The sequence below is a fragment of the Pongo abelii genome, chromosome 19, assembly GCF_028885655.2.
Source record: "Pongo abelii isolate AG06213 chromosome 19, NHGRI_mPonAbe1-v2.0_pri, whole genome shotgun sequence".
Classification (NCBI taxonomy): domain Eukaryota; kingdom Metazoa; phylum Chordata; class Mammalia; order Primates; family Hominidae; genus Pongo; species Pongo abelii.
Genome location: NC_072004.2, coordinates 82,556,621 through 82,569,183, shown reverse-complemented (window position 1 = coordinate 82,569,183; position 12,563 = coordinate 82,556,621). Strand labels below are relative to the sequence as shown.

At 35.8% G+C, this 12,563-nt stretch overlaps 1 protein-coding gene across 10 annotated transcripts in view; it reads left to right on the top strand.

Annotated features, from left to right (window-relative positions):
- The window catches only part of HELZ (helicase with zinc finger), a 174,856-nt gene that overhangs the window by 52,231 nt on the left and 110,062 nt on the right, over nucleotides 1-12,563 (top strand). For all 10 annotated transcript variants that reach the window (XM_054537298.2, XM_054537296.2, XM_024235035.3 and 7 more), the window contains 3 exons: nucleotides 3,082-3,280; nucleotides 3,741-3,848; nucleotides 4,822-5,119. In XM_054537298.2, the coding sequence (XP_054393273.2) occupies nucleotides 3,082-3,280; nucleotides 3,741-3,848; nucleotides 4,822-5,119 (605 nt within the window). The remainder of the gene's footprint in view (nucleotides 1-3,081; nucleotides 3,281-3,740; nucleotides 3,849-4,821; nucleotides 5,120-12,563) is intronic.

Genomic DNA, 12,563 nt, shown 5'->3' with positions numbered 1-12,563 from the left:
CCCGGCCTCAGTAGTCTTTTATAATACCAGTTGTATTATTATGGCTGAACTTAATTTCTGTCCTTTTGGTTTTTTTTTTTTTTTTTGAGAGAGAGTCTCACTCTGTTGCCCAGTTGGGAGTGCAGTGGCTCGATCACAGCTCACCGCAATCTCTGCCTCCCAGGCTCAAATGATCCTCTCACCTCAGCCTCCCAAGTAGCTGGGACTACAGGCATGTGCCACCAAGCCTGGCTGATTTTTGTATTTTTTTTGTAGAGATGGGGTTTCACCATGTTGCTCAGGCTGGTTTTGAACTCCTGAGCTCAAGCGATCCTCCTGCCTTGGCCTCCCAAAATGCTGGGATTACAGATGTGAGCCACCACACCTGGCCATGGCCATTTGTTAATGTGAAATTTACTTAGGTTGTGGTGATTGAAGTTGACAATACTTTATGTAAAAAGTAGAGCATAAAATAGATAAAGAAATGTGAAATTGTTTTAACCTTTCTGAAAAATATTATCTTCATGTAATTCTTATGTAGAATTTATGAATAATTCATATTGAAGGGCTAACTCTTCAAAATTTAATAATTATTAATGTGGAAGGAATGATTAAAGTTACAGTTAAAATGGTAAACTCTTCAGTTCTTTTTGTAAGAACTTGTAACTAGTGGGATTTTTAGATATAAATTCTCACTACCTCTTTAGATTGCTTTTGATAGTGAAGGAAATTTGCTACATGGTTTTGATTATTGAATAGTCAGGAAACCAATGTGTTAAGTATTGAAAATCCTAGTGGTGTTATGTTGTAGAAGAGACAGAACACAATCCTATGAAAAGGAAATATGAGAAGATTTGAAGTATAGTTAAGAATATAACACTTTCACTTTTTAGGGAAATGACTTAAAGCCAAGCAATAGAAAGACAAAGATTTGGCCCATTAAGACATATTGAAAAGCAACATAAAATGATTTTCAATGTGTCTTAGAAGTGTAAGAGAATTTAATAAATAGTATAATTTTAAGTTCAAGTACTTTGTTGTACCATCAGGAAAAGTTTTAAATATACTCATTTTTTCAAATACGTTGAACCATTTGAAAATTTATATTGTGCTGTGGTTCATTTCTTATTTCTTACTATCCATATTTTTTCCAATTGAAAAATGGTCTGTAATATAACATCTCTCTTTTGCTATTTATAGTTTTATATTATATTTACATTTAATTATGTATTTTTTTTTATTTTTGAGACAGAGTTTTGCTCTTGTTGCCCAGGCTGAAGTGCAATGTCATGATCTCGGCTCACTGCAACCTCCGCCTCCCGGGTTCAAGCGATTCTCCTGCCTCAGCCTCCCAAGTAGCTGGGATTATAGGCATGCGCCACCACTCCGGCTAATTTTGTATTTTTAGTAAAGACAGGGTTTCTGCGTGTTGGTCAGGCTGGTCTTGAACTCCCGACCTCAGGTGATCCGCCTGCCTTGGCCTCCCAAAGTGCTGGGATTATAGGCGTGAGCCACCGTGCCCAGCCATTTAATTATATTTCTAGTTTAATTTTCATTTTTTCTCAGAAGATCTTTTATCAGTGTTTTTATTATTTTTATTTAAAAACTGGCTTTGCCTATAATTTTGCAGGGTATTTAAAACTTTTTTAAAAAGTTAATGCCATCTCAAAAAAAAAAAAAAAAAAAGGTTAATGATCAGGGCCGGGCATAGTGACTCATGCCTGTAATCCCAGCTCTTTGGGAGGCCAAGGCAGGTGGATCACTTGAGGTCAGGAGTTCGAGACCAGCCTGGCCAACATGGTGCAACCTCATCTCTACTAAAAATACAAAAACTAGCCAGGCATTATGGTGGCGGGCACTTGTAATCCCAGCTACTCTGAAGGCTGAGGCAGGAGCATCCCTTGAACCCGGGAGGCAGAGGCTGCAGTGAGCCGAGATCGTGCCACTGCACTCCAGCCTGGGCAACAGAGCAAGACTCTTATCTCAAAAAAAAAAAAAAATTATCAAAGTATTTTATTTTTATCTGTTTTTGATCACTGAATTGTCAGTTGAATTTTCCGAGTTGTAAACGTCGAGAAATTATTGACTCTGTATCCTTTAAAATGAACATTTATAATTTATTCCCTTGAATTTAACATGACTGTTGAATGAATTTGTGACTCTGTAATATAAAACTTTTATTCTAAATTTATTTAAAGCTCCAAGCAAGTTAATATATTTTCACTGAAATATAGGTAATAGTAATGTAGAAAAGAGTAGAATCACTATGTTTAAAGGGGAAAAGTAAAAGCCTTAAAATGGTAATTAGTCATATGTTAACTGTTTTTTCAGAATGAAATTCCCATATATAGAAAAATTTTTTAAGGTCCTTATTTTGGGAAGTAGGGTATACCTGTGTGTGAGCAGCAAATCCCCTTGATGTCAGTGTTGCTTTAAAAAAATCCTACTCTGGCTGGGCGTGGTGGCTCACGCCTATAATCCCAGCACTTTGGGAGGCCGAGGTGAGTGGATCACGAAGTCAGGAGTTCAAGACCAGCCTGGCCAAGATGATGAAACCCCGTCTCTACTAAAAATACAAAAACTAGCCAGGCATGGTGGCGGGCACCTGTAATCCCAGCTACCCGGGAGGCTGAGGCAGAGAATTGCTTGAACCTGGGAGGCAGAGGTTGCAGTGAGTCGAGATTACGCGACTGCACTCCAGCCTGGGCAAGGGAGCGAGACTCCGTCTCAAAACAAAAAACCCAAAAAACAAGAACAAAACCCAGTTACACTAAGAGGAATTGTCTAGTAAGAGTCCTTATATGACCAAGGAAGCTACTTTTCAGTGCCTCTTTTGGAGGGCCGACGTGAATACCTATGCCTTAGGATCCCCTAATTCCAGAGAAGGTCAGTGAATAATATGGGGAGCTGATGTTTTGATTAACTGTTGTAAATGTTCTCTAAACCTCTTCTCCCTCCTTTGTACAAGACAGTACGATAAATATGGCCTTTCAGCACATGAAGTTTTGTTTTTATTGAAGAATCAGAGGGCAAATGCTGGGAGTTTATTTTTAAATGGTTCAACAAAGTATATGATAAAACAGTCTTTCCTATTCTACTTAGATTTTTAGAGCAAGGAATCTGTAGGTATGGTGCCCAGTGTACTTCAGCACATTCCCAGGAAGAACTAGCAGAATGGCAGAAAAGATATGCGTCACGGCTGATAAAATTGAAACAGCAAAATGAGAATAAACAGCTCTCAGGCAGTTACATGGAAACCTTGATAGAAAAGTGGATGAATTCATTGTCTCCTGAGAAAGTGGTGAGGAAAATAAGCTACATTATTTTTTGTTTGTCTTAAACAATGAACTTGAGTCTTGACTTTATTATGTGCTCTATTTTGGTTTATTTCCTTATCTTCTTTGCAAAGAACTTGATTCTGATAGAATGATGTTTTTAGTAGCTTTAGTAGACCCATTTGTTAAAATGAAGAGCAGAACTAAGCCACTTGTTTGGAGATTTGCCTGTACTGTATTAATTACCTTCATTCAGGCAGTTTTTGAGTGCCATTTTTGTGGTGGTGGTTAATTTTCTTTTCTCTCTTATTTTAGCTTTACTATATTTTGTTCTTATCAAAATTACTGAAAATGAAGGTATAAAATACTTTGCTCTGTAAACAGTTCCATCATCATCTTAACTGTTGACATTTATTTTCCATGCTAAAAGATTTTGTTTGTGCCCTTAGCAATAAAAACATAACATAAATTGCTGTCTGTTTTCAGCTTAGTGAATGTATAGAAGGAGTAAAGGTAGAGCACAATCCTGACCTGTCAGTTACTGTCAGCACCAAAAAATCCCACCAGACATGGACCTTTGCTCTCACTTGTAAGGTATGAATTTTGTGCTAGTTAAAGCATAAAAGTTGTGTTTAATTTTCTCAACTTTTTTTTGACCTTTGAATCTCTGTGTTAAAGAATATTGAAAATATTTTAATTTAAGTACATTATATATAGGTTCTATATTGTACTAAAGTATATTTCTGTACTTTGATCATTAAAAGTACAATTTAAAAAATATTTTTAGATGACATCTTTGTAGATATTTAGGGTGCTTTCATATTTATTTATTTGGTAAAGAGATCTTTGACATATTGTCTTCTAAACTTGGGACATAGGATGGGGTTCACGGCTTGTAATTAACTACTTAAAAATTGTTTATTCTAGTAGTTCTAAGATTTTTAAACCATAACAACTTGTTTTTATATTTGATATGATGAAGTCACAAATTCTGTGATAATGAGTTTTTAATATGGGGCATTTTCTGCAGTGCTTCCCATCTTAAATTACAGTAGTCAAAGTTTAAGATAGAAGCAAAGTAAAAAGTTTCTGTGAGTATGCTCAGTGGAAAAGTTTTTGTCTTTTTCGTGGCATTTCTTCCGCTGTACTTTCTGTATCTGGAGATGAAAAATCTAAGAACAGTTAGCTTCAGCCTTGAACCCAATCCAGTGCTTTCAGAGGTAACTGCCCTCTTACGAAGGCTTCCTACTTGAGGCTACATGAAACTTTTGTAGGCGAAGAGTATGGAAAGTTTGAAGGTTGATGGTTATATAGGGCGATAGCTTTTGCCACAATGAAAAATGAACATGTCACAGTAAGAGAAGGGAGGCTAGCGATATAGCATAAATAAATAATTTTAACAACTGATTTTTAAAAAACCATTCTGATTTTTTTCTTAAAGGGTTATAGTATCTTAGAAGCTTGGGGAAGTAAAAGTCCCTTATGGAAATATTTTCATTGAAGAGCCCAATTACAATTGGATTTTTCACCCCCTTGTACTCAATGAATTATTTTAACTTCCTTGTAGCCTGCAAGAATGCTGTATCGTGTAGCATTGCTTTATGATGCTCATCGTCCTCATTTTAGTATCATTGCAATATCTGCCGGAGATAGTACTACCCAGGTATCACAAGAAGTCCCAGAAAACTGTCAAGAATGGATAGGAGGAAAGATGGCCCAAAATGGATTAGATCATTACGTGTATAAAGTCGGGATAGCATTTAACACAGAAATATTTGGAACTTTTCGCCAAACCATAGTTTTCGACTTTGGATTGGAACCAGTACTCATGCAAAGAGTAATGATTGATGCAGCTTCTACAGAAGGTAATATTTAGACTTTTTTCCCGATACAATGTGTTAAAAAGCAACATTCAAAGATATGTATTGGCCCTTGAATATATTCCATGGATAGGAAGAGAATAATAATGAAGAAAAAAATCCCAAATTAATTGACTCATTTACTGTGTAATGGGCTTGTAATGATTCACACTGTGCCCTGATTTCTTCATGGAGCCACCAGGTAAACTTGAACTTTGAGGTTCCCCAAACTTGTATGAATAGATGATCAGACCTGTTTTGGTCTACTAGTTTCATTTCACAGTAAGATGGTTTTAGCACAGTAATATCTTTCAATATTACTTTGGGTAGAATATCATTTTAATGGTAATTGTATATATACCTACAATGTTTATTTTCATGTCCTATTGACTAGTTAACTTTGCTGATGTTAGTACATTATTTCTGAATGAAAAGTCTTGAGTATAATAAACCTTCATAAATCATTTTGTGCATCCACTAGTGTTAAGGAGGCCAAGGTGCCTTTAATCAAATCTGCTCTTTGTTTTTGGGAAGAGGTCCCTGGTTTCAACATGTAAGCATGACATAAGGAATTACTTTGTACATTGTCAGTTTATTGCCTATATCTAAATTTTATGCCAAGATCCAACAGGACAAAGAAAGGACATGTTAGCCCACATTTCCTTTGCTTTTGGTTGGATTTATAGGTGTTTTATTCTATTTAACAAAATCTATTTATTTAACAAACACTTCAAAAAGCAGAGCTGTATGAAACTTGCTTTTGTATTGACTATAACTAACCATATTGTGGAGGACGTTTTTTACTATGTACCGTAGTGTCCCATTCATGAGAACCTAGAAGTAGTTTTTCTCATTAGCAAATGCTAGAATTTTATTTTTTTTCACATAGTGAAAAGGTGAAATTGGTCTGTCTTCCTCTTTACTTTAGCTGCTAGTAAGGTTGAAACAACGATGGTGCCCAAATTTAACAGTTAGGTGACATCTTCTTCTATGTGTGCTAAGATTACCCAGACTTCACTTTACCCTTATTTCCCACTGACTTTGATCCCTTTTACTTGTTTTTATTCTGTAGTATGTATTTTTGTCATCTTTTCAGTACTCTTTGGAATCAGAATAAATTAATTTCCATAGCTAAATAGATATGGTAGTTGATAAAATAAAAATAAAGTATTTGGCTTATATATATTAGCATAGTATTTGGCAAATTCTTTCTGCAGAGGGCCAGATGGTTAATATTTTAGGTGTTGCAGGGCAGGTGATCTCTGTTGCAACTACTCAGCTCTGCGTTGTAATGAGAAAGCAGCCATAGACAATGCATAAGCAAATGGGTGTGACTGTGTTCCAATAAAACTTTATTTTCAAAAACAATGGCTGCATTTGACTTTCGTGTTGTAGTTTGCCTACCCCTGAACTAGTAAGTTGCTTTTAGAGACCAGACCTTGAGAACCACTAAGCAGCATCCTTTTTAAATCATAAAGAGATTTAAGTCATATAGAGATACCAACATACATTTCCTACTCTCAAATATAACTGTAAAGGATGTTCTTGGCTTACGTGTGGGTTGTATTTTAGAAGTTTGCTTGTAGATTAGTGGCTTATAACTCAGACTCCTTTACCCATAGAAATGTTTGTAAGTGCTGTCAAGAATTGTTATTAGTTAATAAAATATTTAATTAATAATATAAAATGTTAAATGTCTGCAGTAAAATGTAAAAGAATGATAGTATTAAAACATGATAATTAGAGAAGGTGGTGATGAAAAGGAGCTCAGGGTACTTTCATGGGCTTGAGAAGAGTAAAAGTACTTTGAGTACTTCTGCCTCAGATATGTGTTACTTTTCTTGTTGGAGAAGAGCAGTGAACAAAAATCAGAGTCAAATAGAATAGGATTTGAATCCTGATTTTCGACTTATTGCCTGTGTGAGCCTGGGCAGAGTACTTAACTTCTCTGGGCTTCACAGGGAAACATCTGTAAAATGGGGCTAGTAATATCTGTCATAGATGATTGTGAGAACCTGAAGCCTCGTACGACATCTGGCTCATAGTAGACGTTTAGTTAATAGTAGCTGTTATGTTTATAATTAGCCTTGATTAGGATAATTTCTGGCTTATACACAAAAGGAAGAAAGGAAAAGAGAAGAGTTGGGGGTTTTTTTTGTTTCTTTATTTTGTTTTTGTTTTTTAAAATGAGGACTCGGACTAGGGTGCAAGCAGAGGACATAAAAAGCAGAGAGCCCTTGAGGCCACAGTGCCTGCAGATCTTGGCAACAGAACACATTGTAGGAGTTGAAAGCGTAGTTTTCCAAGATGATTGATGTTTTGAGCCTGGTAGCTGGAAGAAACAAAGAGTCTCCTTTCTGATGTTTCTAATATATTAGTTTGAAAATGTTTTAAGTTTTACATTTCATTCAGATGTGGTAGAGGGGATTTATATAGACGAGGATATCCTCCTCTTTTTTTTTAATACCATATCCTTTTTTTAGTGACTTCTTTGTAGTTTGATGTCTTTGCCTTTTTTCCTTTAAGATTTTACTTTTAAGTAGTTATGTGATAGAAAATAATTGAAAAAACTTAAGCATTTTCTTGGACTAATTTGGAAACATTAAAATGGTTTCACATAGTGAAATTTGTTTAAAGACAAAGGAGAAATAACAAACAGTATGAAATCTACAAAATGCATTTTCTTATGTAAGATTTTGAAAATTGGGGAAAGGAAAACTTAAATCTAGGTTTTAGGCAAGCTAGATGATATTGGGATAACTTTTTTTGGTCATCAGCATAATGACTTATGCTAATTTTTAGCTCTTTGATAACTTCCCCACCCTTAAAATTGATGTCATTGAATATCTTACCATTTTGTTAATTCTTGAAATTTTTATTGCGTGACTACATTTGTTTCATTGTGATTATGTGGAGAGTCCTAACAGAATTGTAAAGAAATGAAAGCAGAATATAAGTAGTGTAATATTGTTTCTTGCTTTTATCTCAGTACTATTACAGTTAGTGTTTTTGATTATCACGGGAGAGTCCATGTCAGCAGAAAATATGTTTATGGGCAAACAATTTGTTTATGTGAAATTACAATTTTATAAAATGTTCTGAGACAATAAAAATGTAAAATGGCAGTGTCCTATTTTGTATCTTTTCCTGGAATACTTGTGTGGACAACATTCAGAGACATTGAGAGCAAGATAACTACTTTGTTAAATTGGTGACAATCTGACAGCCTGGCTAATTTGATCTTCAGCCTCAGCCAGTTCATCATTGGATCTTCCTTGGCCTGGAATTAGGAGAAAAGTGTCATTCCAGGTATAAATTGGCCAAATGCAATTGGGAATTGAATTAGGTCTGGGATCTGTCATATTTCCATACAGTTTTGAAAATATTATAAATTATAATATAATTTGGTTTTTGCATACACAAGGAAACTTAGTGATTTGGTGAAACTGGAATTTGAATGGGAAATATCTCTATTTATTTATTTATTTATTTATTTAGAGACAGAGTCTTGCTCTGTTGCCCAGGCTGGAGTGCAGTGGTGCGATTATAGCTCCCTGCAGCCTTGAACTCCTAGGCTCAAGTGATCTTCCCACCTCAGCCTCCTAAGCAGTTGAGACTATCAGTGCACACCACCATGCCTGGCTAATTAAAAAAGTTTTGTTTTTTTGTAGAGACGGTCTCGCTGTGTTGCTCAGGCTAGTCTCGAAGTCCTAGGCTCAAGCGATCCTTCTGCCTTAGGCTCCCAGAGTGCTGAGATTATAGGCATGAGCCACCATGCCCGGCCAGTATGTTCTTTTTTTTAGAGATTACTCCTTCTCAGTGGGAAATATTTATTGCATCTTCCACTTGATTGGGTTGTTCATTGTTTTTAAGCAAGTTTTTGTCCTTAAATGAATGCTAGAACCGTATTTCTCTTGCATAAGTTTATAAATTTGGACCATGCTAGGCTATTAGCTTAGCATTTTCTAAATTGTGTTCCACTAAAATTAATAATAACACCTAAGGTGTAGAATTCCATGTACAAGTAAGTTTAGAAATGCAGCATGCATTATTTCCCTCTTAGAGAATCACAGTGTAGCTCAGTTAATCATTGGCTCTCAGTGTCTGTCAAACTGGTATGTTCATGTAATTTAGTTATGTTAGTGTGTTACTCATTGAAACTTAAAATCAAGTTATATAGCAAATGTTTATATTTCTCTAGTTCATTGTTCAGTATTGAACTAAAAATCCTACTTTAGTTAATTCAAATTTGAATTGGAGGAAAATAAACATAGGTTTTGGGTTTCTTTTTTTTTTTTTTTTTAATATTACTGTCACTATACCTAAAGCATCCAGACCTTTTCTTTTGGTAGGCCGTGAACAAACATTTTTTTCTCTAGTCATTTTGGCAATCTTGAAAACTCTTCAGGAAATGAGTGACTTTAGCTTTGCTTTTTGTAGTTTTTTTTTCCCCCTTGTTGGGGAGATTCGGGTTCAGAAAAAGACACTCTATACTAAAAAAGCTTTTGGACTAAGGATAGGCTTTTCAAAAATATGTGGCAAAGGCATCTGCAAAGGAAGGAAGCTGGTGAGTTATCCCCTGTTTAGAAAACAGACTGCATTCTTATGGTTTATACCACAACTTGATTAATGGAAAATTTTTGTTTGGCAAAATTGATTTGGAATTCTGTTTTGAATATCTGGAAGCGACATGTTGAAAATGAACTCTTGGAGTTAAATATGGAAACTTGATATCATTTATTTCTCTAGTTTGAGTCTAGCTATCTATGTTAACATTAGCATTAAAATTTAGTCTATCTTAGAAAGTATTCCCAACTACCAAAGTTGTTGGTAAGTTAAGAACATATTATATATCTACATACTGTTACATGATCAGAAAAGTAATAGAAAAATAGACTTAAATAGTTTGTCAATAAAAGAAACTGAATAGAAGTGTGTAAAAAGCATGAGGTATTTCTTAATGCTGTTACTCTGCTGTTTTAACTTTTTGTTAGCCTCTTTCAGAGAGAGAAATAGGGACAGTTAACATAGGCAAGCTGAGAGAGATTCACCTTGCTTCCATGTGGCAGTTTGGGTGAAAGAAAGGATATAGAAATGGATCACTGAAGCAGTAGTTTGGGATTACTGTGGGATTTTATTTTATTGTTAATTTGGGCAGTCAAGATTTGTAAAGCCACATACCAAAATATTTTCTAAGGAAGAGTGTGGTATCTGATTTTGGAATTAGGAAGCATTTCATCTCGTTCTCTAAGTCCTAGATAAATATAGCAGGTTTTAATAAATTCCATATCTAACACCCATTTATTACCTGCCTCTTACATGTCAACGCTTGTGCTGGGTACTTAGAACACTTGATTTCCCCACCCTTTATTTTCTTCTTATCTACCCTCCAGGTCCTGTTAAAGGTATTTTTCAAGTCTGCTGTACTATATACTTCAAGATGAAACAAACCCACCCTTTGGATGCTTTATTAGAATAGTAAAGATGTGGTTGAAATGCAAGCACTGCTATTCTCAGGGTCAGAAGGCCAAGGGAAGTTAGGAAATGTATCTTGTGTTAGAGTAGTTATTTCAACCTTGAATTCTATTTTTGATAGCGGAACCCCTTCAAAAGACTGTTATCTTCAAAAGATTAGGAGTATTCTAATTATCTTTAACTTATGGATTTCTATTAAAATCTGTTTATAGTTTTTGCCTAGCACATCTCAGGGTAACACATTCCATAGGTCTGTAATTTCTGTCAGGTTTGCTTTGAGATTTATTATTGTAGGAATTGGTTAATAAGTCACTGTTAAATTCCTAAATGGTTTTATGAATATTGATCCTAACCTGCTCACTTCTCATCTTTTTGTTTTTTTCGATACTGAGTCTTGCTCTGTCACCCAGGCTGGAGTACAGTGGTGCAATGTTGGCTCACTGCAACCTCCACCTACTGGGTTCAAGCGATTCTCCTGCCTCAGCCTCTGGAGTAGCTGGGACTACAGGCAGGAGCTATAATACCTGGCTAATTTTTTTTGTATTTTTAGTAGGGATGGGGTTTCGCCATGTTGACCAGGCTGGTCTTGAACTCCTGACCTCAGGTGACCTGCCTTCCTTGGCCTCCCAAAGTGCTAGGATTACAGGCATGAGCCACCGCGCCCAGCCACTTCTCAACTTTCCAGTGTTTTTCACTTTAGCCTAATCTAGGCTGAAGAAAACGCATGCCAAGGATGCACTGGCTCAGGCTGCCCTGAGTGCTGAGGTGTTAGCAGGTACGCATGTGCTGTAGGTGGAGATGACAAAGAGCCCCAGTAGGAGTCATGCCCAGTGTCCCCATAAGGGACCCACGTCCTTCCTCTATTTACGAGGTGACCTTTAAACACTGTAAGTTTAGGTGGGTCATTAAATCAATTTAGTAAGTTTCTTTGTACAAGTGAGAGGAATGGAGCTGGAAGTTTGACTCAAATTCAGATGAAGTAGGGAAAGAGAAATGGGTTTTGCATAGCGTATCCTTAGTAGTAGTCACCGGCCATAGTTCATTTTTGGCATCCGAGTTAAAGACTTAGATCAGTAGTTTGTAGGCTTTTTCTTCTGGAATGTGTGGATTTTTTTTCAAGATTCTTTTTGCTCCCCTAGTTTTCCTTTCCCCCGCACTGTGTTTAAAGTCATTAAAAAAAGTAAATGGAATAAAATTTAGCATTGTTGGAGAATTGTTTTGAAATTACTGTGCTACCTGCTAAAGACACTTAACATTTAATTTTTAATTTTTATGGATACATAATAGTTGTATACATTTATGAAGTATGTGTGATATTTTGATACAAGCATTTAAGAGTTTCATAAAATCAAGGTGGGAATCAGGGTACTGTATAGATAATGAGAAAAACAAATACTGCTATTGCTCATGCCACTTTTCCCCAAAAGCCTGAATACTGTTAATCCAGAGTAGAAAAGCTTTCTGCATTTTGTTTGTATATTAGGTAGGTGAATCAAAAAGCATTTTCCAGGGAAAGCTCTGTCATTTTAGGTTTGTTCTTGTCTCAGCTACTTAAACATCAGTTAGGAATAACTATTGACTTTTTACAGTATGTGAACATAATAGTAATCTAGGCATAGTCTGAATTAATTTTATTGAAGTGAAATGTAAAATAAAATTATGAAATATATTCTCCCCACCACCAAAGAGTAGTTAGACCTCCTTTAAAAGCTACATACTAAATAGATTCCTTACTATTATGTAGAGTTTAGTATTTATTTATTTATTTATTTATTTGTTTTTTGAGACGGAGTCTGGCTCTGTCGCCAGGCTGGAGTGCAGTGGCGCGATCTTGGCTCACTGCATCCTCTGCCTCCTGGGTTCAAGTGATTCTCCTGCCTCAGTCTCCTAAGTAGCTGGGATTACACACGCATGCCACCATGCCCGGCTAAAATTTTCTTTTTTTTTTTTTTTGAGACGGAGTCTCGCTCTGTTG